The 24,248-nt window shown below is 45.0% G+C and overlaps 2 protein-coding genes across 2 annotated transcripts in view; both read right to left on the reverse strand.

The window, feature by feature from the left end:
- Positions 1 to 2,565: 2,565 nt before the first annotated feature.
- ADPRHL1 (ADP-ribosylhydrolase like 1) lies at positions 2,566 to 15,464 on the reverse strand (the record flags this gene model as incomplete). Its single annotated transcript, XM_008937896.1, has 5 exons — positions 15,251 to 15,464; positions 10,725 to 10,788; positions 10,528 to 10,628; positions 5,177 to 5,302; positions 2,566 to 2,706 (listed from the first exon to the last, which is right to left on the reverse strand). Coding segments are annotated over exons 1-5 (646 nt in total), but the record flags the coding sequence as incomplete, so codon positions are not given.
- A 6,993-nt stretch (positions 15,465 to 22,457) lies between these two features.
- Positions 22,458 to 24,248, reverse strand: part of LOC103770626 (DCN1-like protein 2) — a 3,228-nt gene continuing 1,437 nt past the window's right edge. The window contains exon 3 of the mRNA XM_008937895.1: positions 22,458 to 22,982. Coding sequence (XP_008936143.1) covers positions 22,903 to 22,982 — 80 coding nt within the window. The 3' untranslated portion in view covers positions 22,458 to 22,902. The remainder of the gene's footprint in view (positions 22,983 to 24,248) is intronic.

The following is a 24,248-nucleotide window of genomic DNA, read 5'->3' on the forward strand; positions in this document are numbered from 1 at the left end:
TTTCACACAATTTCTGGGTGATCTTTCAGGAAAAGGCAGATAGGAAAGCCCTATTCATTTGCATATAATATAAAACAGATCAAATGGAGTAAAAAGGTAAATAACACTTAATTCTGCTCTATGTGCCCACAGAAATAAACCTTTTTTAATAGCCACAGGTTTTTCTCCTTTTTTCTGTCACTTTTAAAGGGCATCACTATTCACACATAACATCATGTGTGTAAATAACCTTATTAAAACCAGTTTATTTTTAAGCCAATGCTCTGGTTTGACCTTTTTATAAAGCCTTCAGAGCTGTGTAAGTCACTCTGGCCTGTTAAGCACCTACATACACATTTATCTGCAGAATTGGGGCCTGAGTGAAACTCTGCTGGTGGGGTAAGGACTAGAAATCAGTGAGATGGGCCAGATGGCAACGTGTGCCAAGGAGAAATAGCAATTCAGGGTGAGACTGTTGGTGTATAGTTTAAAATAAAATTAAGCATTGCCACTTCTCCCCTGTTTCTGTCCTGTTTGGTCGCTCAGTTGTGTGCTGCAGGTGGCTGAGGAGCAGGCACACGACCAAACCATGTCTCTGAAGGACATAATCTGATTTTGCATCTTTGCTTAGAACATCATACAACTTGGGCAACTAAGATCTTTAAAGTGCTTCAGCTCCATGTGAAAACACCCAAGAACCTGCAGAACTTGTAGAAGCTGATACTTTCACAAGGTTGTCAATTCCTCAGCCCCAAATAGGGATGAGCCTTCAAATATGTGGCTCTATATGCCTGGGAATGCCCAGCTGCCCTTTTCCTGAGTACATGCCCCAGTTTTGCCTGATTACAAGGAAAACATTCATTACAACCCTAAAAAAAAAGGGTGGTGTTCAGAAAAACAGAGTGAATGGACACTCCCAGACATCAGGCCAAGGAGAGCATCTTGAGGGGAAAAAAATGTCACTCAAACAAATATTGTTGGTTGAAGGAAACTACCAACCTCCCCTCCATCTGCTGGGTATGAAACTGCTTTTAGAAATGCAGGTGACCTGATGGATTTCCTGCTTTGTGCTTTTGGGGTGTTTTTACTATTTCCCCCATGAGTATCCCAAACCCAAATGTTTTCTATTTAGCACTTCAACAAGCAATGACGTGTGATTACCCCAATGCACAGGCTCAGAAACAAATGGATTGAGCTATTTCAGGAGATTTGGGTAGTGTGGAGAACCTGTAGAATGGTCAGAAATCCCACCTTAGTGATCTTTGATCCCATTACTTGAGACCAACCTGAGACAACAGTCACATTTGGGTCCATGGGACTATCTGACAACAGGCTGACAACCGAATATCAGAGAGGGGTGTTGAGTTGAACCCTCTGTGACTGAACTCTGTGTTTATTATCCACAGGGAATAATGCAGCTAAAAAAGAGTTCTTTAAAAGGGAAGGACTCTGGCAGGATTGCTTTGCACTGCATCTCACTCTCCAAGGAGCTTAACTTTAATGCAGAAGACTTTTCCAGCTCCTAAAATAAGATAAAGCTCAACAATAGGGGCACTGTGGAGAGTGTGCCCCAGGAGCCCAACGTGCATACCTCCCCACCAAGGGGTCTGGCTGGGGTGGAGTGACAGGGACCTGCTGTGAAGCCACTCGGGGAGGAGCTCACTCCCACTAATCCTGCACCTGCTCCTCAGAGCTCTCAGCTAAAAAAATCCTCCTGCGCAACGAGGGGCGGATGAAAACGTGGGGTCTTGCAGAAAGGCTCCCTGGTGCTCCTCCCGTTCTCTAAAGCTTCCCTTCCCAGGGAAATCTTCATGGCTGAGGGCTCTTGAATAAAGATTTCCCTCAGATTCAATCAGCTGCCCCTCGAGATAAACAGAAAACCCTTTTTCCTCCTCTTTCCTCTGTGTTTTAATGTAACTCCTCCGTCCATGGCAGGTCTCACCGTTACAAATGCATCACTCCCTGGCAAGAGGGGATTAAAATGCCTCTGCCCTGAAGATCACATGTGTTAGTGAAGCAGCAATATCAAGTTCAGGAGTTGTCTTCCCCTCAGTTGTCTTAAACCAACGGTACAACGTGTGGTACCTTAAATATCTGTTCAGAAAAGCAACAAATAAAATCTCAATTTCAGGTCAAAAGCTCCTTGGCCAGGAGGCACCTGCAGGTGAACTTTTCCTGGCAAAATGAGGAACATCAGTGGGTTTTCTTATGGAAAATGTGCTAATTGATGGAAGGGAGCTGAATAACTCCTATCTCAGCAGTCAGTTTGCCTAATTAATAACCTGCTAAGCACAAACTCCTCTCTCCCCTCTGCCCAGCAATCTTTGAAGACTTTAAGAAGAAAACCATGCAGCAGGGTATTATTATTGCTGGTTTTCTTTGTATTTTTGCCACCAATATACCAGGCAACCCACGGACTTAGAGTCAGGGCAACTTAGAGCCTGGGCAGAGAAAGGAGGACAGCCTGTGGAGAGGTGAGACAGGGGAAAGGAGCAAACTGGAGAGACTGGGGAGTGATATTTCTTCAGTGTCATTCTAGCAGAACATGGGTTTATAGAAATACCTGTTTTGACTCTGACAAGTTACCTGCCATGTGGCGAATGGTTTTCTTGCAGTATTCTTCAGCCATGGGCACGACCTTCATCATCTCCCTCCCCCACTGCACGAGGGGTTTCCCTTGGATGGCGTAGGCCACGAAGAGAGCCGTGCAGAGGGACCCCAGAAAGCCTGGAATTCAGAGAGAACAACAGCCACCCTCTGTGCTTGTTCCATCCTTGTTCTGTCCCTTGTAAAATCATTAGTGGAATGCCCCGTGGCTGCCGGGTAGGTTAACAAATGCATGTAACCCCCCCCTGCCTGTTTGCAGGCTGGCTGGTGGCACGCTGAGATTCTTGGCTCATGTGGTGCCTGTTAGCTCACAACTGATTTTACACAGAAGGGAGTTTGGGTCCTCGGGGGTGTAACGTGACAGAAATTGAGGTGGGGGTCAAAAATAAACCTAATCCGCCAGCGTGAGGCTGAAAATCTTCTAATTGAAGTCACATGAAATAATGGACTTGTGCACAGGGATTGAGTTACAGGCTGGATCACCTTGCCTACAGACCCATCCAGCCTCAGAGCTGGGCTCTTTAGGTCTCACACTATTCCTGGCTCCTTTTATCCTAAGGGGACGTGGACACATCTCACTTGGACAATTGTTTCTTTCTTCTAAAGGGACATGGGCTTGTTCCCTTAGAGGAAAGAAGCAATTGTCCAAGCAGCTAGGTCTTCCACTTCTGACAGGAGTCTACTCAAGATAAACTTTCTGTTAACAGGCACTCTACACTTCCAGAAGCAGAGGGACTCATTTTTCATATTTCCTTGTGCTCTTGGCTTTTGGTTAAAGGCATGGGCTTGTCCCCTTAGAGGGAAGAAGCAATTGTCCAAGCAGGACATGCTGTCTGCCTGCCCAGCTAGGTCTTCTACTTCTGACAGGAGTCTACTTAAGATAAACTTTCTGTTAACAGGCACTTCCAGAAGCAGAGGGACTCATTTTTCATATTTCCTTGTGCTCTTGGCTTTTGGTTAAAGGCAACAAAACCAACCCAGTGCAGCATGCAGAAGGTTAAGAAAACAACATAGTCATTTAAATAAGTGAGCAAAGTATTGATGCACGTGCTTCTTTTGTGCATGGATCCAAGAGCGCTCACTCATGCACAGAGGTAAGCCAGAACTTCATGTGTTTGCTGAAAGTAAAATCAAATTATTTTAGAAGCTTACAAGTCCAGATGAGACAATTACTCATTCTCTCTGCTGTAAGATCTGCAATAGTGGGTCAGGCCAAAGCCCTTTCTAACCCAGGATCCAAGAGATGCTTTCAGGAGGAATGAAAAAACCACACAGAGCCAGCTCAAAGGGTTTCACTCAGACAGCACCTAACCCAGCTCAAAGGGTCTCACTCAGACAGCACCTAACCCAAGTTCCATGAAGATCCTTTAGTGTCCTGGCTTGCAATTAATGCCAGTGCAGAGTCAGCCCAGTTGGTTTGTCTTCCCCACTCCCCAGAGCCTCTGGACTAGCTTAGGGGCAATTTAAATGACTCAGCTTGGTTGTTTTCCTCAGCAACAGCCCTTCTTGTCCCCTTGCCTGATCCCTTCTGAACCCAGGCATATCTGTGGGCTTGGCAGCTGCCTGTAGCAGCGAGGTCTGCAGCTTAATTATGCCCAACAGAGGGAATTATTTCCTTTGCTTCAGCCCTGACTGAGGTGTCAGTTGGGTTTTCCCTGTCTTTGAGTTGTGAGAATCACAACTGGCATTTCCCTGGCACCTCTCAGGATGGTAGTGAGGTCCATGGTGGCCCTTCCACCCCTCTCCTCCCTGCCCCTCCTTGGTTCCCCTTGTCTCTTCCCAGCTGAAAACTCCTTCTGGGTGTCATTTCTCCTAGTATGGAAGGCATTTGATGGTGTGGATGCTCCCTGTTGCCATTTTCTGTCTCTAATAGGTGCTTTCTAGGGTGGGAGGTCAACAACTGCAAACTAATGCACCAGGGACTTTATATATTGGCTTAATGATATTGTCTGCTTTGCTTTGAATTCTTTTCCTCTAATTTTATGCCATCCTGATGACTTTTCTGACTGCTTCAGAGCACTGAGCGTGTTGAACCTGTCACCATTCATTATGATTTTATTTGTTGCTGTTTAAAGCAGACAGAATGAACACACACTTACGTGGCATAAAATGATCAGGGTGACAGACCTGCATATTCAAACCAACACTAAATCTGCTTGTTTGTGCTTTGTTTAGAGAATGTTTCAAATTGTCTCCTCAAGTACGTGGAGGGAGATTTTTTTGGCCTGTGTCTGCAGTGATTGGATATGACCAAACCTGTCAAATGTTCTTCCTCTGAACCATGAACTTGCAAAATAAAACAGTCAGTTGGATGTACATGAATCCTAAAATTTGATTAGGGCCAGTGACACGAATAACCTTTGGATAAGACAGGTTGTGGTTAGTTATTTGGATTTTAGGTGGGAAAACTCCCAGTCTGAGGCTGCTGTGTGTCTAAAATAAAAGAAAATATATGAGCCTATGCAAGTAACATATACATGCTCATACTATCCAAGGAAAATTCAAACCAAGGCCTTGGATCTGCAAAGCAGAAGCAGTTTAAGCAGGTGAACTCCCCAGAAGCAGCCCTGGGGGTGTCAGCTCACACTACCTGTGGGATGGTTGTGGGTCATCCTTCCACACTCGATGCTCACTTCAATCAGTGCCTCCAGCCTCTCTGGCTTCCAGTACCTCATCCCTAAACACATGGCTTTGGTGGATGCTCCAAAGCCAGACCCTAAAAGAAACAGATAACACCAAAGATTGAGCAGGAGACTAATGATCCACCACTGTCTTAATAAAATGGGAAAGAAACACGTTTTGTTAATCCAACTCATTTTATGGGAGCTCCTCAGGGGATGGGACACCAACATGCAGAGTTATTTTGAAAGTTTCTTGCAAGGGATTTTAACTCTACACAGTCATTCTGGTTTCACAGGTATATTCCCATCTCCTGAAGTGGTCTCAGAGAGCAGCGTGCTCTCCTCTTCACAGCACTTGTTTGATTCACACTCTCCTGCCAGCTCTACTCATCCTTGGCTGGCACTGCTGTTTTGCTTGCTCCAGATGCCAGCATTAGAAACAGAAGTTTGAGAAGCAGATACCCTTCTACTGGGCCCTTATTTTAAGCCTTCATACTGCAAGCAGAGGATTAAAACCCTTCATATAAGTATCACGGCTGATCTCACCATTTTAATGCAGGTTTCATCCTAGAGAACTCCACAGGTAGTTTGCAAAAGAGTTTCTGCTACATAAAACAATAAAGTGCACAAAAAGAAACTATGAGCTGCAAGGCCAAGTCCTCCAAAGTCAGGCAAAGTCAGAACTGAGGTTTCCCCTCTGACCCAAAATTAGTGCCTGTGTGCACACTCATTATGGTGCAGCCTACACTGACCAAGATTGGTCTTGGGAATCTCACCCTCATGCAGCATGGAGCTGATTTATTCACTAGCTAATTTAGAATCTCTTTTCATCCTCAGCATTGAGTGCATGATCCCAGGTGTTTGACTTTAAACCCTTCATCCAATGGAGATTTAAATGTACTAATGAGTTTCCCTGCAGCACTTATCACAGCAATATCAGGATCCCACAGAAGTTTTAATGAGCTTATCTCCACGAGGCACCAGTGAGGTTATTATCTCCTCTTTGCAGCTGGTGAGCCAATGCCCCAAAAAGCATTAACTCCTTGCAGGCACCCACCATGGGAGGGATGGGATTCGATTTTTCAAAGCACTTGGCATTTTTCAGCACTGTCTTTGCTCAATCACACTCCCCAGTGACCTTCAGTATGGCTGAGAGCAACCAGCATTTCTCTATAGTCCCTGGAAGATAAGGGACATATTTATGCCACCTAATTTTAGCCTCTGTGGAACCTACATTAAAAGCACAGTCTCCCTGTCTTGCTCAGATAGACAGGGTGGAGAAAGCTCTGTCTGCATTAGCTGCTGGGACAGCCCAGGAAGAGCAATTTATGGGCCAGAGTGAGTTGAAGCAGCAGATGTCAAGGAGCCAGGGCCAGGGCTTTTAGTTACCTGTCTTGAGAAATTCCCTCAGCTGCTCCTCTGGGCTGTGCCTGCTGGAGGCAGAGCACCAGGAGCTCTCTCAGAGCACTGCTTGAAGCTTAGTGTCACCCCAAACATCTCCAGAGCAGGCACTGGAGGTGGCAGGAAGATTTGCTTCCAGCCAAGCTGCAGCTTGACCCAGGCTAACATAAGCCACCCGTTGGCATCTGCAGGTGCCATACAGACCAACTAGAACCTGAATTTCTTGAGAGGAGATCTCTCCCTCTCCCTGGAGAGCAGCTATCCTGAGTGGCCACCCTAGTTAGGTGATCTAATTAGGTTAGATGGAGATACCTTTGCCCTTCCTCCTCAGAGTGTAATGCCCAAACTTTGCACGCAATAACTCTTCCAAAAATAAGGTCAAACACCTGACAAAGGTGTTTGAAAGGCTGTGCAAAAGGCTTTGCAACAGATCATTTTATCACATGCAAGGTCAGAATTTGCTTCCTCACCCTTAACTAGCTTTCCTGATAACAGTGAAAAGGGACCTCTCCAGAATACCTTTGGCCACTGTTAGAATCATAGAATCCTTTAGGTTGGAAGGGACCTCCAAGATCATCAAGTCCAACCATTGAGCCATTAGGGCTCTAAAGTCCTCTGTTAAAACAGATCAGAATCTGTCAGGGCTGGAAGGGACCACAAGGATCACCCAGTTCCAACCCCTCTGCCATGAGCAGGGACACCTCCCACTAGATCAGGCTGCCCAGAGCCTCCTCCAGCCTGGCCTTAAAGACCCCCAGGGATGGGGCCTCAACCACCTCCCTGGGCAACCCATTCCAGGGTCTCCCCACTCTCCTGGGGAAGAACTTCTTCCTCACATCCAGCCTGAATCTGCCCACTGCCAGCTTTGCCCCATTCCCCCTAGTCCTGTTCTTGAAGGAAAGGCTGGGTACCTGAGCTGCAGGTGGAGTGTTTGCATCTGTCCCTCACATGTACAGCAGATGAGTGTCTTCTTCACTGTGCAGTCATGGTTCCTCCATGCTGCTGGTCCCAGAGGGAAGGGGTTTGTGCCACACAGAGCTGCTAGCTAAACATCTCTTAGTATATCCAAAGTGGAGGATGCATGAGGGTAAACTGACTGCTGGTGTGTTTGCTCATCTTGGCAAACTCATTGAGTTCCTCCAGTCTGGGAATTTATATTAAAACCTTGTGCAGAGTTAGACAAGCAAACTTGGTAGCAAAAAATTCCATCAGATGGAGAAACATTAAGCCTAGGCTGGGTTTCAGGTGATGGGCAGGTGTTAGCTTCCATGTCTCAGTATCTACCATGTGAATCCATGAAGTAAGGGACAGTGAGACCAGTCCAAGCAACAGATGAGGCACGTGTGTGAGAACATAAGGACTGTCCTCCACCATCAGATCAATGGCTGATCTAACTTATCATGTCTGACAGCCCCTAGCTCCTGTGCTGGAGGAGACAGTGAGTTTTCTCTGTCCCTAATCATGTTCTCCAGGTTATCTGTGACTTTAAGCTCTCTGTTGTACTCTCCTAGACATCACAGCCTATGGAAGCAGGTTTTTACTAATCCAACCATCCTTCCTCATATCATTCCTAGTTCTCATCCATTATTTTTGGGGGAGGGACCAGATGATATTCAGAAATCAAGAAACAGCAGCTACTGATTTATATAGTGGTGTAAATATGTTTTGTGTTTTATTCTCTCTTCTTTTCCCAGTTATTTCTGACAGACCCTTTGCTTTCTGGCTCTCACTGATGCAGCCTTGTTGTAGAACTATCGTAGCTCCAGGATCCCTTCCCAAAATGGTAACTGAACCAGCAATGGCAGCTCTGTGTGTGAAATTAGGATTCTCCCCCACTCCCCTGCACATGGCTTTTCACTGCCACGGTCACCCAGCACTGGGAGCATCTTCCACAACTCTGAATCAGATTATCTTTCACTTTGCTGACCTCCTGCTCTTCCTTTACTGTTTTTCAACCTGTTGTCTGTCCTCAGGAGAACCTTTCTGCCATGCTGTAGCTTCTTAGTGCCTCATCACTTAGTGCCTTTTTTAAGTGAGAGTTTTTTGGAAATCCTACCAGGCCATCTCCACAGTGTCTCCTTTTTCCTCCTGTTTCTTGGCTACTCCTGCATCCAAACCTTAAACAAACACTGACAGAAACACTGATACAAACCCTCAGTAGTGAAAATTGTAGCCTTGATCTTATCAATGTCATAAACTGGAAACAAACTTAATATAAAAGGTGTTAGACAGCCTTGGGCAGGTCTTCTGGTGGTCACCAGCCTTTAACATACCCTGAGTACCTCTGTAATGAGTGAGGCAATGAGGTGGCAGGGACACACAGAGAAGTTTGGCTTAAAAACTCAATGTGCTGACCATACACACAAGAATTTGAGCAGAGGATCATCATATAAGCAATGTAAAATTACCTAAGCTAAGCTTTCAATGGTCCATGAAGGGTGGCACATGAATTCTTCCTAGAGGTGAGATAAGAGGGAATGACCACAGGAAAACAGCATTTTGGTTCCAGCCCATCCAGGCATCCAACTTCTAGGCATCCAATGCCCATGGAATGGTTTTGCCTCAAGAAGAAATTTGTGAAATTCAATTTAAAAATGAATTATGTCCCTAGCAGTGTCAGGTGCCACTGAAGGCTGAAGATGTCCCTGGTTCTTTTCCTCTCAGGGTTCAAAAAAGGCTTCTGGAGATGTTCAGGATGGTGCTTGTCAGACCAAATGGTGAAGCTTTAGCTGCCAGACCTCAAGGCAGGAATTCATGTTAGATCCTTCTAGCCCAGAGCATCCCAAAAGCAAATAGTTTGTCATGGAAGGCTGAGGATGAGGAAGGCTAAAGGAAGAGGTGTAGTTCCAACACAACAATGGGCTGAGGAACAGCCATGTTCCACTGCTGGAGGTGCTGAGAGGTTTTCAGGGCCAGCAACATTTCCCACAGTTATTTTGACCAGATTTTACTCACTGCCAATCACAAAACACCCAACAACTGCCAAAGGGGCACTCTCCCAGATCTGCCTGGCTGGCAGTGGGGTGAGCAGAGTAAACAGGGAGGGATCCTTTTCCCTCCCAGCAGCTGTTGTCAGGAGCAGGGACTGAGTGAAGGATGCTTTTTGTGTCAGAGAAAAATGACTGCAGAGACCCAGAAATAGCCATGGCATTGTGCCACGGGGCCTTTGCCAGGAGGTTGCATCAATAGGCACAGCTCTTGAGCGGTGTCTGGACGTGGGGCAGTGGGAGAGAGAGCATCACACCACCACAGTGCCACCTCTGGGAGCTCCCAGCAGCCTGGAGCCACCTAGGTCTGCCTCCTCTGATGATCTGGTGTCTCTACAGGCAATGAATTTCAAAATTCATTGCACTGTATGCATCTCTGTGCACGTGTGTGCACCTTGCTGCCTGCACCTTATTTAACTCGAAGTAGAAATTCAGTTATTCATCCAATGAAATGATCATCAAGAGAAAGAAAGAGGGTTAGGAATTTTGGGGATTATTAGGGTTGTTAGCAGGGCATCCACCTGGAGAAAAGTCTGTTTTCCCTCCAGTGAATGCTCAGAGCAATTCACAAGCTTGGCTTTTTGCTTTGGATCTGACATCACTGGAAAGATCCAGGACCACAAAAAAAAGGCAGAAAATATTTCTTAAAATAACCATTCAACTCAAGGACAAAGATCTGGACCCCGAGGCACAAAGCCAAGAACAAAGTCTCTTTAAATAGAGGGAAGGGTTGGTTTAGGAGAGGACATAGTGCCCTCCAGAAGGAATCCCTGGCAGATGTCTTGCCATCCTCAGGCAAACAGGAAAACATTTCAGGGGTAGCAGCCTTCGATGGGGGGGGGGGGGAAGAGGAAACAATTCCCATGCAACCAGAAAGGCTGGAAGCATGGATTACTCCACCCAGGGCCTGCAGAGGGGAAGGGGCACCCTACCCTTTTCGTTGAAGGGGGTGTGCCAGGCAAGCAGGTAGTTGTCTGGTTTCAGCTCCCTGCAGCCCTCCAGGGTGGCGGGGTCCGGGCGCCTCCCTGGCAGCCTCTCCAAGGGGGTGTGCCAGGCGAGCAGGTAGTTGTCTGGTTTCAGCTCCCTGCAGCCCTCCAGGGTGGCGGGGTCCGGGCGCCTCCCTGGGAGCCTCTCCAGGGCGTCCACGTAGCGTCTCACCAGCTCCCGGTACAGGTCTTCCAGACACCAGTAATCTGCTCAGAAGAGAGGGAGAAGGATGCAGAAGAGCAAGAAAACAAACAAGCAAGCTTTTTACACGTTTAGGAAGTGTTATTTCCACTTGGGACACACTCAGTTGTGTTTTGGTGCGACTCTCGACACATTTTTACGCAGCATGGGGTGGAGTGAGAAGAGTCTCATCTGTTCTCTTCTTTTCCTGCTTTCCTTTCCACTTTTAATTCCTTTAATTGGGAAGATGAAGGCGTTCTGTTCATGCTGTCTAGCTGTAAGGTGAGTGTGCTGCTGCTGGGAGCTGGGGCTGGGGGTGCAGTGAAGCCAGCAGTGCCTGGCTCAGCCCGTGCCTTTGCACTCAGCAGCAGCTCCAAACCCAATTTCAAATGAAAACTCCACTTTTTAAATTACTACTGAACCATTAAAACAAGAAACACATGAGTAAACAGAAAAGCAAGATAGTAACCTGGTCTTTTAATCTGTATTTTATATGTATTTTGTCTGAAATTTGTAGGCCTTTCATACAGGGATTCAAATACCTTCTGTCAGCACAGTGAGCTTTGATGAAAACAATTATAAAGATCACTAAGAGTAATCCCTGCAGTCTGTACTATTTCCAGCAGATTAATTTCTTTCTGGAGTAAGTTCATTAACAATATCTGTTTATTGATTATTTTTCTATTATCCATTTAGATCTTTCCTATGTACTTAGAAAAAGCCTCTTTGGTACTTGGTTTGATGCACAAGTTGAATGACAGAGCAGGGAAAGTTCTAAAAATGTTTTCATTTTGACAAAGGTTGGTGGTAAAGATGTTTAGTTTGAGAGTTTGGAGCCCTGTAAGCCAGAGCCCCTCCAAAGGACCAGTTATGCAGAGAGGTGAACAGAGAAGATGCAGGGTGAACCCAAGATTCCCCTCCTTTCACCTAAAAAAATGCCTTACCAGTTACTCTGGCCATCCCACGTACAGTCCTAGAGGAACAAGACACTCTCAAGCTGCCAACTCTTTCCACATGTAGGAATCAGATATCAGCTTGCCTGGGTGGGAGCCAGGAGGAAGGTTTACAACCTGGCAGCTTCTGCAGAAGCCTTGTCCCCAGAGCCACAGAGAGTGGTCCAACACCTCTGCTCTGCCCAAGCCCACCACAGCTCCTGCACCCAGGCTGCTCTCTCAGCCAGCAGGCCAGCAGGACAGGTTCTTTCTGTAGGATGGAACCCTCATGGGCTTTTCCAACCCTGTTTAAGTCAGAGAGGTGAAGGCTTTCCCCACTGCAGGGACAGTTCCCCTGATTTGGAAGATGCTGTTCTTGATCCTCCCCTGGGGGACAGGTTCCTTCTGGATGCAGATGTTTCATTTATCCTTTGTTGTCAGACTGAGCTTTCAGTCTGTGCACGTGGAGGGTTTGGGGAGTGTCAGTTCAGTGTGGAGCCCCTGCTGCTTCTGACCACTGAGAAAACAATGTCATCTCTCTGGGCTTTTGCAAAGCATTTGACACTGTGCTGCATGACATCCTTGTCTCTAATCAGAGATCAGAGTCAAATGATGGCCCACTGGGTGGATGAGGAACTGGCTAGATAGATGTACTCAAACCTTTGCCATTGACAGCTTGATGTCCAAGCAGTGATGAGTGGAATTCCTCAGGGAACAGAACCAGGGCTCTTTAACATCTTTGTTGGTGACACAGACAGTGGGATTGAGTGCAATCAGCAAGTCTGCAGATGGCACCAAGCTGTGGGATGAGGTTGACATGCTGGAGGGAAGAGATGCCATCCAGAGGGACCTGGACAGGCTGGAGAGGTGGGCCCAGATTGACCTCATGAAGTCCAACAAGACTAAGTGCAACTGGGTCCTGCACCTGGGTTGGAGCAATCTCCAGCACAACTATAGATGAACGGATTGAGATCAGCCCTGAGGAGGACTTGGGGGGTACTGCTGGGTGAAAATTGAGTATGAGCCAACAATGTGCATTCACAGACCAGCAAACCAACTGCATCCTGGGCTGCATCAGGAGAAGTGTGGCCAGCAGGTGGAGGGAGGTGATTCTCCCCCTCTACTCTGCTCTGGTGAGACCCCACCTGGGGCTCACAGGATAAGAGAGACATGGACCTGTTGGAGTGAGTCCAGGCCCTGAAGATGATCAGGGGTCTGGAGAACCTCCCCTGTGAGGACAGGCTGAGAGAGTTGGGGTTGTTCAGCCTGGAGAAGAGAAGGCTCCAGGGAAACCTTACTGGAGAAGGCTCCAGGGAGACCTTACTGCAGCCTTTCAGTGCTTAAAGGGGGCCTACAGGAAAGATGGGAAGGGAATCTATTAGGGAGAGTGGTGGTAGGATGATGGGTAATGATTTTAAAGGATAGATTTAGATTAGGTATGAGGAAGAATTCTTTACTGTGAGGGTGATGGGACACTGGGAACAGGTGCCCAGGGAAGTTTTGGTCCGTCCCCCTATCACTGGAAGTGTTCAAGATCAGGTTGGATGGGGCTCTGAGCAGCCTGATCAGAGTGGAAGTGGAAGGGCCCGCCCCTTCAGAGTGGAAGTGGAAGGTCCTGCCCATGGCAGGGAGGTTGGACTAGATGACCCTCAAAGGTCACTTCCATCCCAAACCCTTCTAGGACTCTGTAATGATTCCATCACCCTTCTGGGATGTCCTCCATGCAGCAGAACCTGTGGGGAGCAAGGCAGTGAGGGACAGGACCAATCTTAGTGCTTATCCCCCTTCTTATCTTTTTTTTAATTCTTTTCTGTTAATGTTCCAGGAACCAAACAAATTCTTTAAAATCTCAGCCTACACAGAAGCAAGAGCTCCCTGCTACATGAGAAGAGCAGATCCCTGGGGCCAGTGGCAGCTGCCTTCAGCCTCTCAGACCCACGTTCACCACCTTGAGCTTCCTCCTGTTGACTGGGGTGATGAGCAAGCCCAGCAGCTCTTCTTGTGTTCCCCTGGCCAGGAGGAGACTGCTGTGGGGCAGGAGTGGTTCTCTTTTCTTTGTGGGAAATGGAGAGGAGGAATTGCTTCCCCTGGCTCAGCAGTGTTACTAGGGAATAAAGTTTTCTTACTAAAATTCCACACTCCAGCTCGTTGCTTTCTAACCAGCCCACAAAAGCACATTTGTAAGAAGCTTGTCTGATGAGGCCAAAGAAAGGAGAGTGTAGGAGAAACAAAGCTGATGGGAATCACAGCTGAGACTTTATTTCTTTAGAGCCACCGTGCTCCTGCTCTATTTAAGAAATAAGATTTATTAGTTTAGTGTTATTCTGAGCAGCTTGATTACCCAGAAGTTATGGTTTTAGAGAGTCCAATAAGCAAGAAACATATGATATGCATTTAATCATAGCCTATATTCAGAAATATGTTAGTCATCTTTTTTCTTGACAGACTGACATCTTGCCCTTATCTTTAGTGTATTAGCTACCCCTTAAACCATTGGTTAGCTCAGAGCCAAGTATGAAGTGTCCAACACACTCTTCAACTGATCTCCACCTACTAAATTTAGAGCAGGTTGGAAGCAGGCAGATAAAGCACTGAAACAGCAGCACAAGGGAAATTTCATTGACATGAAGGAGACTTGGCTACCTTGGGAGCTTCTGCTACCCAGCCTTGGGCTTTTTAAGAAAAATGAGGAATATTTTTGCAGAGATTAAAGAAAAAGAACCTGATTCATTCTGAAGAGGCAAAACACTGCTGAATGCTCAGTCTTCCAGTGTACTTTTGGTGATGATAATCTCAGGAAGCTCTAGTTTGAGGTGTAACTACCAATACAAATATTGTTGTCTGTCACAAAAGGCTATTCCTAAGTTAAGAAAAGCCAAATGTTCTCTCTCAAAATATTGTGATTTTAGAAGCCATAGATCAATAACTTTCACTATTCTGATAGGTTTTATAATAAAACACAGCATGCTACAATATTTTTTGGACCAAAGACACTGATTTTTCCTCATAATGCAAGTTGTTCTTTTAATAGCCTTGCAGGTGCAACCTTTTGCCCACGGGGCAGTAAGGAGGAGGCAGCACTACTGATTTTTAGCCTGAAAGAGGTATGAAGGTGACTCTCCTCCAGCCTGGAGTTTTGGGCACAAATATGTTACAAAGGCACTTAGAAGAGCCCTTATCTTTGGCAGAATAATCTCTAGTGGCTATATTATTCCCTGACGTATTCCAGCACACAGATAATTTACTGAGCAATTATTTTTGTCATGCTGGGCATGTGGTGTTTTAGTGGTTAAGTTTTACCCAAGTGTACAAACCTAGGGAAAACACAGGGACAGCCCCTCCACGCTCCAGAAATCAAAGCTCCTCAGTCTGTGTGGTGGTCAGAGGATCGTCCCCATGGAGGAGGAGAAGGCAATGCACATTCTCACTATTCTCACTCCCCCAGGGAGCATTTCTGATGGGCTCTCTCACAGCTTCCCCAGCACTCAGGCTTCACTCTAGGAGCTGCAGCAGCTCAACCCTTCTGTTCCTTGCCACACGGTCCCGTTGTACCTACCTGTGATGACAGCCTCTGCTGTAGCCATGTGCATGAGCGTGTTGTCACTTACTGGCCACTTGTCTGGGGACAGCACCAGGTTCTCAAGCCCTCCAATTTCCTTCAGCTCCTGCTGGATCTTTGCACCCAAGGCGTTATTCTCCCGGGAGAAGTTGCGGTACCCCAGAGCATCCCCCACCCCAGCCAGCACGAGTGCAGCCTTAAATTTATCCATCCTTGAGACACTGGCTGCTTCCCTCTTGTCCAAGCCAGCCCCCGAATCTTGATCTTCCTTTGTTCCTTTGCCTCTGGCTCAGCTCCCCCGCCACTTTATATCGGCCATTGTGTCACACCGAGGGCACTCTCTATAAGGCAAGGATTTCCTTTTCTGGCTCTGCAGAGGCCATCTCTTGTCCCAGACCTGATGGAGAGGAAATATTTCATAACCCAGGGATTTTCCTGGGGCTTTGTCCCATGAAATCACGAGAGGGGACCTGTGAAGTGAAGAGCAAAAGCCTCGTCCCTGCGAGCCGGCGTGCAGCAAGCCAGAAAGTGCTTAGCCCTCCCCAGTGTAAGTAACTCTACACCCAGAAAAACAGATGGCTCCACAGGGTGTTTATTTATTTAATAACTTGTAAATTAATCTATTTTCCTGCCTGTTTCTGAAAGGCTGGAGTCAGGCTCCCTTTCAGGGACCAGTCAGAAGGGAAGCCTGGGATAAAGGGAGTTGCCAAACTCCGTAAAAACCAGAAGGAGGAGTTAGGCAGCAAGAAATCTAATCAAATGCAGACTACCTCTCCCACTTCTAATCATACCCTATGGTGATGTTTTGTCAATAACTTTCTTGCTCTGTTCCACCTATTACAAAAATTGTTTTGCTGATTGACTGCACCCCTGGATAAGAACTGAGTAAAACACCAACTCCAGTCCCCTGCCTCTTACTCCCTGGCAAAGAGTGACTTCTTCCTCAGGCCAAGCTCAGGTGCAGCCCACATTTGGACTCTGGAAGGACCCAAACTATTTTGAAATATATATTTAAATGGCATCCTGTGACTCTGAGAAAGTTCATGCACAAGCAAGACTGATTTTCATCCTTTCAAAATTGATAATTGTGCAATTATGTGCTTCATTCTGTTATTGTAGTTTTATTCACTGCTTCTGGCATGCAGCAGAAGAAGGGGCTTTGTCTTGCAGCCTTTTAAACGTATTTTGCCCCCAAAATTGTCTATTGTGCAAGCTCAAAATCTTCCTCCAAGGGGTCTGGTGAGACTGACTCAGATCCTGGTTCTGAATCACCATCCACGCTCTCCTAAGACTCACCAATTACTGCTACCTTACAGATAGAAATAAAAATGTACTTAGGTAGATAAACAGAAAGCTGTGGTTGGCTTGACTGTAATTTTGATGAAGGATACCTGTGGAGAAGTCTTTGTTTTTCTTTGATCTTTTTCAGAAGGTAGATTGCTGTTGAGATGGGAAAGGTCTGGAGTGTAAAGGGAGCATCCTCCTATCACCCACAGCAACAAGCATTTAATCATGGACTGAGTTATTGATGTGTAGAAACACCAGTGGACTCCAGAAGCCTTACTGCAGTTCCAGAGCACAGAAAAGCATCTCCATCCTTATGCTACATCAGAAGAGACAAGGCACCAAGGTGGTGAAAGAGCCTCTAAGAACACACTCCTGTTTTCCAGATCAGCACTTGGGTAACAGAAATACTGAGTGTTAAAAGGAGGACACTGAGAGTGTGTCTTCCTTGCTAGGAACAACTCTGCACTGAAAGAGAAACTCACCATGGAATCATAGAATATCTGGGCTGGAAGGGAGCTCCCAAGGTCATCTAGTCCAACTCCACACCATAAGCAGGGACATCTCCAACTAGATCAAGCTGCTCATCTAAGACCAAGACAACCAAGACCAAGGCAGCTTACAGAAATGACACTGGGCAGAAGCACTGATGTTGGTGCCTCTGCTACAGGTCCATGCACCCCTCTGTGGCACCCACCTCTTCTCCACTCTCATGTAACATTACAATTTGGAAGCACTTATGATTTTGGAATTTGAACTTGCTAAGAGAGGATGGGAGAGAGCACCTGCTGAGGCACCACGAGGAACCAGAAGGGCCTCGATCAGATGGAAGGTTCCTTCCTGAGAAGGGGCAAAGCTATTCTTAGTTTTCCATTTCTCTCTTCCTTCCCAGCACCACCCTTTTGCCTCCCGTGAACCTGACCCTGTTGCATGCACACTTGGCTGCTCAGAACTCAGCCCATATTAGGAATAAAACCTTTGACTGTGAAATAAGGCTGTAATGAAAACACAGCTAAACTTCCAGAGAAGTTCTGCTTTTCAACTCTGCAAAACAGAACACACAACAAAGGATTTAGTCTTTATTTAATTGGTTAATTGCACACAAGCTCCATTTCGTGTGGTACTTCCAGCCACGATGAGCTTTCAGGGCAGAGGTATGTTAGGCACAGTGAGATCTACCCCTAATCCCCCCAAAAGGAGACAATTGTCAAATATCATACTTGAATGTCTTAAACACAGCCAAAATACAATAGCTCCATTAAGATAGATATACATACAAACATATTCACAAGAGAACAAAAAAAGTAGAGCTTGCATTTGGTAAATGTATCAGAAAAATGCAGCCTTGGTGTCCTCTCAGTGTCCATGACTGATTTCAGCTGGGGAGAATCCAGCAAAAGAGGAATTGGAAGGCAGGACAGAAAATACTTGTTTGTGTTGGTGGCAACAGGCTGTTGTTTCAGCTCGACTGCATTTGAAACCCTACCTGAGAACATGAAAGTGCCTTCAGCAAATGGGGCTCCACCTGAGAGGATGCAAACCCAGCACCCAGGAGAAGGCTCTTGGAGTAGGCAGGTGCTGGCATCTTTCAGGATGAACTGGCCAGTGGAGCATGGGCTGAAACTGCTCTGTCAACACAACCCCTTTAGCACTGTGAGTTTAAAGAAGATGACTACACCCCAAGTACTTGACCCATGTGTGAGTGATGCTTCTGCCATCCAAAGAGACCCAGAAGAGAACTGCTCCTGATTCTATGTTCACCCATCCAAAGGAAATGGAAAAGACACTGGAAATGTAGGGCTGCCCACCAAGGGGGTGTCAGACGTGTCAAGAGCTGCATCTTTCCTACCACTTCAGTAAAGGGTTTCACTTTGGCAACAGGATCATGCCTCTAGGAACAATAAGATAGTGTTCTATAATTCCTGAGAGTCAGGAAAAAATTGACTGGTTTTAATCAATTCTTTAATTGAGTGGGGATGAAGAATTTCCATACTGCTTTACACCACCACCTTAAAGGAAATGTATGATTTAAACACTGCAGCATGGACTTCTTGCTTCTTTATCCTCTTGACAGAAGCCCATGTCTTCCCATGAAGCCTGTAGAGTCTGCTCCAGGACAGAGCTTTCACTGCTTATAAAAGAGGCACAAGAGAAAACACATGGGAATCTGTCAACTCTACACACCAGCAGGATGAAGTACCCCAATAATTATATTAAATCAAAATCTCAATGCCTTTATGCTTCCTCAGGTCCTTCTCATGAAGAACATTGTCCCCATTTGTCTGAAATACAGAAACTCCTGCATGTGGAGAGGTAGCTGCAGCTGCAGCCCCCTCTGCCAACAGCTCTATCAAAAAAGCCCCTTTCAGAGGCACGTTCTCCTTACCCAGTTCTGCTGTATGGAGTGGAAAGCTCAGAGAACGTGTTTTGTTGAATTCCTTTTTTCTCAAAGTTCTCATGGTTGTAAAAGATGGCACTTTCTCCCTTTCAGAAGCCTTGTGCTGGCATCTGCACCAGCAGTTTCACTGCTTCAGGAGAAGGAAGAGAGACTCATGTGGCACCAGAGCAGCCAGTGGTTGCTGAAACCAGTGTGGAGGGATGCCAGCTGGGACAGCACAGAGGACAACTTATTCATTCTGATTTCAACCCTCAGAAGAGAATTAAGGACAGTTGAATACATACCTCTGAAGGTCTCTGCAGAGACTCCTGAGTGTGCTGCTCCTCCTGCAGAGCTCAGAGCCTAGGACTGAGCAAAACCTCTGCAATTACAGTACAAACTAATGACAGCTTGGTCACTAGCAGGTATGTGCAGTGGGTGCAGCACTGCAGCTAAACAGAGAGCTGCAATAAAAGCTTCAAGGTGGCACAAGTGAACAAAACAGACATTACAGCTGCTCAAAAATTGAGTTATGTCCTTCCCCCCTTCTGACTGATGGAATAATTGTGCAAGAATCTAATGAATTAACCAGAAGACAAGAAAAAAACACTGGCCACTGTGAGGCTGACAAAATCCAGTACAAACTATGGTTTGTACTGTAATTGCACATACTACAGGTATGTGCAGTGGATGCAGCACTGCAGCTAAACAGAGAGCTGCAATAAAAGCTTCAAGGTGGCACAAGTGAACAAAACAGACATTACAGCTGCTCAGAAATTGAGGTATGTCCTTCCCCTCTTCTGACTGATGGAATAATTGTGCAAGAATCTAATGAATTAACCAGAACACAAGAAAAAAAACACTGGCCACTGTGAGGCTGACAAAATCCAGACACCTCACACGACTGACTCAAATCCTTTGACAGTCCATTTATTCCTGTTTCCACTGCCACAATATCTACACACATACAGCTTACTCAGCAGCCAGTCTCTCAGGTACATTGGATGAGCAGATGCCTGCAGGTTTGCTCTCCTTGACATGACATACACAACAAATCACATTTAAATTTAGAATTGGCAAGTACAAGTCTTGTGGCTCAGTTTCAAAAGCTCTAGGATGTAAAACCAAACAGCTTGGCACTAAGTTGAAAAGCACACACAGCATGTCTAGGAACTGATACTGTAGGCACTGAACAACTTGAAGACATCTGTACCATTTATGATTATAAATTGATCAGTCTAGGTGTCAGCACTGTATCAGCTTACCTAAAAAGCAAGGCAGAGGGCCCTGAAGAGTGGATCTGGGGACAGCAGCAAATTCTTAAAATATATAAGGAACTCATCACTTGAAAGCAGTTAATTTGCATTTATTTTTAATATCATTCAAGGTGTTACTCCATGAAGTTATCTAAGGGCATGTAAAGTGTATATGTGGTTTCAGATGTGTAGAAGGCTAAGAAGAACAAAAGAAAAAGCATACTATGCCTAGGAAACTGATTGGTAAGGAGCAACTCCTAACTTGAGAGTACTTCACCCAGCCTTCTTCTGTTAGAAAGTACCTTCCATGAAGGATTCTCACAGGAATGAGGATTAAGAGTAAGTGCACATATATATGGAAACAATACTGTGCTAAACACCTTCCTTCTTCCTCAGATTAACACTGAAAAAACCCTCAACTCACATGCTCTATTTTAAAAGGTAGAAAGTTCATCAGGCTGATTCTGAAGGAGTTCTCAGCATGAACAAGTTTCACAAGCTCTAGTATGAAACTATTTAGTTACATCAAGACCAATAGCTAAAGCTACTGCTGGTCAGTTATATTATAGCTATATATTTGAAGTGGCAACTGTGTGAATAACAAGCATTCCACTGCTTTTGGCTGGATAAACACATTTGATGTTATGAGTTGTTACACGTTCTCCAAAGCCAACAGGCTGCCAACAGCAGCTATAAAAATGGCTTGTTTGGGGGAGACAGAGTAGGCAAATCAAATGCATTTAAAAAGGTCATAATACTGCTTCTAAACCTCTGCTGAACTCTGTAGAATACCTGGACTTATGTACACAAATGCCCTCCTGAAAAGATGTAGTCAGAAGGTGATAGTTTGACTTAATGTTACTCCCTGAAGCCTGGAGAGCAGAGGGAGGCAGCTGAGGACTGGGACACTGACACCTAGTGGCTTCCAAGCAAGGGCTTAACCTTTACAAACAGCTGCCTTTGGGTGAAAAAAACTACAAATAAATCACTTATGAGGGATTTGTAACTCACCTGCTGTATTACTAACAGAAAATACTGTTTAAATTCCTCCTAATATTGCTTTTTAAACACCATGCACAGCTGGAATTCTCTCAAGCAGAGGATTGAAGGGGATCTTTCTGTTTGCAGCACAAGCATTTGCTCTTTAGGCTCCACTGATGTAAATGAAAGCTGACTGCTGATGTGCAACTCTAAATATTAGAGTTTAAGAGAATATTGTAAGCTTTCACACCCTCACAACTACTAAATAAAATAGCACTGTCATGCAAGAGTTAAATGACCTGGTATGATCCAAGCAGATATCATTTATACAGATTCACACAACTATTTTTCTCTGAACCTCTCACACCTAATTCAGCACTCATTACAGAAAATCTGTTAATTGTAGCTGGACATCCCCTTCCAGAAATCTTTCACAAACTTTTACAGGGGCTCTGAAACTCATTCTGATGAGGTAGCATTTAAAAGAGCCCTGGGTGAAGTCATGTTGAAGAGTTTCTGGCAAAACTTTTTTGTGCTTAGGCATAGGAAGACACTGTTGAGAAAGGAGACACACCCCTATACCCTGGATAATTGTGGCTGCTGAAAGGGGAGAAACAAATGCCTGAACAAACTCAGATTTGGTGAAAACCAGTCCAATTCCAGTATCAATGATACTGCATTAATTGACCCTTTTTTTTTTTCTTAAATGAAACAAAATGCACAATACATTCAGAAGCATGAATGCTTATCATTAATATAAAGTCTCCTTACTCCTCTAAAGTGGAAGACAATTAAGTCTTTGAGATTATTCTTTTTTTTCCCCTCTCTGAGTAGTGCCAGGAATTGCATTCATAATTTAGCTACAATTTATGATATGTTTCAGGCTACAGATAAAACTAAAAAGTAATATTCTACCATTATTCATTATTTAAATAAACAAAACAATTGAAGGCTAACTGAATTGTGATGCCCAAACATGAATTATAACAGCATCTTTGGTTGTTTAATGCTTACTTTGAAATGGTTAATAAAAAAAAATCCCCTGGAGCTGCAACACTGCACAGAGCAGTGGCCCTTCCTCAGCAATGCTCTTACATGTCCAAGCACTTCCAGAATAATGAGGAAGTTCATCTCACTGGGAGAAAACAAAAGGCTGGATGTAATGAATCTATACATCTAAGACTTAAGAACATCAATTTAAAATTTTGGCAGCAAGTAAAAAAAAGTGTGTTTTGTTTGTTTTGTTACAATTCTCTATTAGGACAGAGCCACAGAACTAACTTGTATAAAAATACAACATACTGCATATGTTTTATTTAGGGATTTAATTTATATACCACAAATACTGCTTTTAATATAAGTACAATATAATACAGTTTTATTTATGTAACTGCTGGTGTTCACTTTGGATCATGAACTGAATGGCATGCTGTGCTGTCAAAACTTTAATAAAATGGCCTCTAGTTAAACTTCTCCAAAGTATAAAATCATGCAAAAATCTACATCCTATATGATACAACCAGTAGAATAATTGAAGCCAGTAGCCTAGGAACAGCCTGGACTATCTTCTGAGTTGGTTCTGGAAGCATCCACAAGTGAGTCACTGCTTTCTTTAGGCAGAAAAGGAAGAGTTTTCAGTTTTGTCTCCAGAATCTCATCAGGACTGCTGAAAACAGCAACAACGTGCAGAGTTATCAGTCAGGAACTCTTCATTACCTAATGGAGTTCAGTCCACACTGCCACATCTGGGGTTAGGAAGTTTTACGTTTCCCTCCCGTGACTACTGGTCGTGCATATTCCACAAAATCATCTATTAGAACAGGCCACGCTCCTAAAAGGAAGAAATTCAGAAATTAAGGTGTTGTTATCAACAATAAATCCAGGCAGTCTCTAAACTCAAAGGATCTGAAGCTCACTTTGACTTATCTGGCCTGGTCTAGCTTTAGCAAGTGTGACTATCATGATAAAACACTTGAAGAGCATCTAATAAATTAAACCTTTGAATCTTTCCTTCCAGCAGTAGTTCTTAGTACAAACAAAATGTATTGAAGACAAAAATCCACACTAAAAAAATGTCTAAAAACATTAGTGGATAGCACACCTACAGCATTCCTGTTAGAGCCACTCATCACTTACAAGCATGAGGACCAACCAAGAGGAGTTAGATGTGCACAGTCCTAGAGGGCTTCACTAAGATGGGGTGGGATGGCTCCTATGGCTGCAGTGTGGCAACAGAGGGAGACAAGATCTTTAGGAAAGGAGAAGAGGGAGGTGTTGCCCTCTACATCAGTGATCAGCTGGAGTCCATGGAGCTGGGCCTGGGGATGGAGGAGGAGCTGACTGAGAGGGAAGGCAATATCACAGAAGGCTCTGGAAAGACCTTATTGCAGCCTTCCAGTATCTGAAGGGGGCCTACAAGAAAGCTGGGGAGAGACTTTTACAAGGGTTTGTAGTGATAGGATATGGAGTAATATCATAATAATAAGCTTCAGACTGGAGGAGGACAGATTTAGATTAGATGTAAGGAAGAAGTTCTTCACTATGAGAGTGGTGAGACACTGGAACAGGTTGCCCAGCAAAGCTGTATATGCTCCATCACTGGAGGTGTTCAAGACCAGGCTGGATGGGGCTTTGAGCAACCTGCTCTAGTGGGAGTCTGCCCATGCCAGGTGAGTTGGGACTAGATGATCTTGAAGGTCCCTTCCAACCCAAACCATTCTATGACTTCTGTAAACAGTCATTCCAAAACAGAATTTACAGGATTAGTAACAGTGTATAAATTGCTTTTAAATTTAGTAAAACCAAAAAAATCCATGCAGACATTTTTCTGGCAAGTAGAAAAATTATCTATTTCCTTGCAGTTAGCAACACTTTTGTATAAAAAAAGTTTCAGTGAGACTCTTACAGTGTAACAGGTTCAAACAGCATGTGCTAGATCATGGTGTCACCTTACTTCAGTTTACATATTGCAGCAAACTAGTTGGCCTTCTTAGCATGACTGTTTTGGCAACAAGTATGACACCATTTGGAGCTAAACCTCTAAGGGTAAACAAATTAAGACAACAGGTAGCAGCACGTTCTGATGGTTGATTATAGC

The sequence above is a fragment of the Merops nubicus genome, unplaced genomic scaffold, assembly GCF_000691845.1.
Source record: "Merops nubicus isolate BGI_N331 unplaced genomic scaffold, ASM69184v1 scaffold15533, whole genome shotgun sequence".
NCBI classification, from domain to species: Eukaryota; Metazoa; Chordata; class Aves; order Coraciiformes; family Meropidae; genus Merops; species Merops nubicus.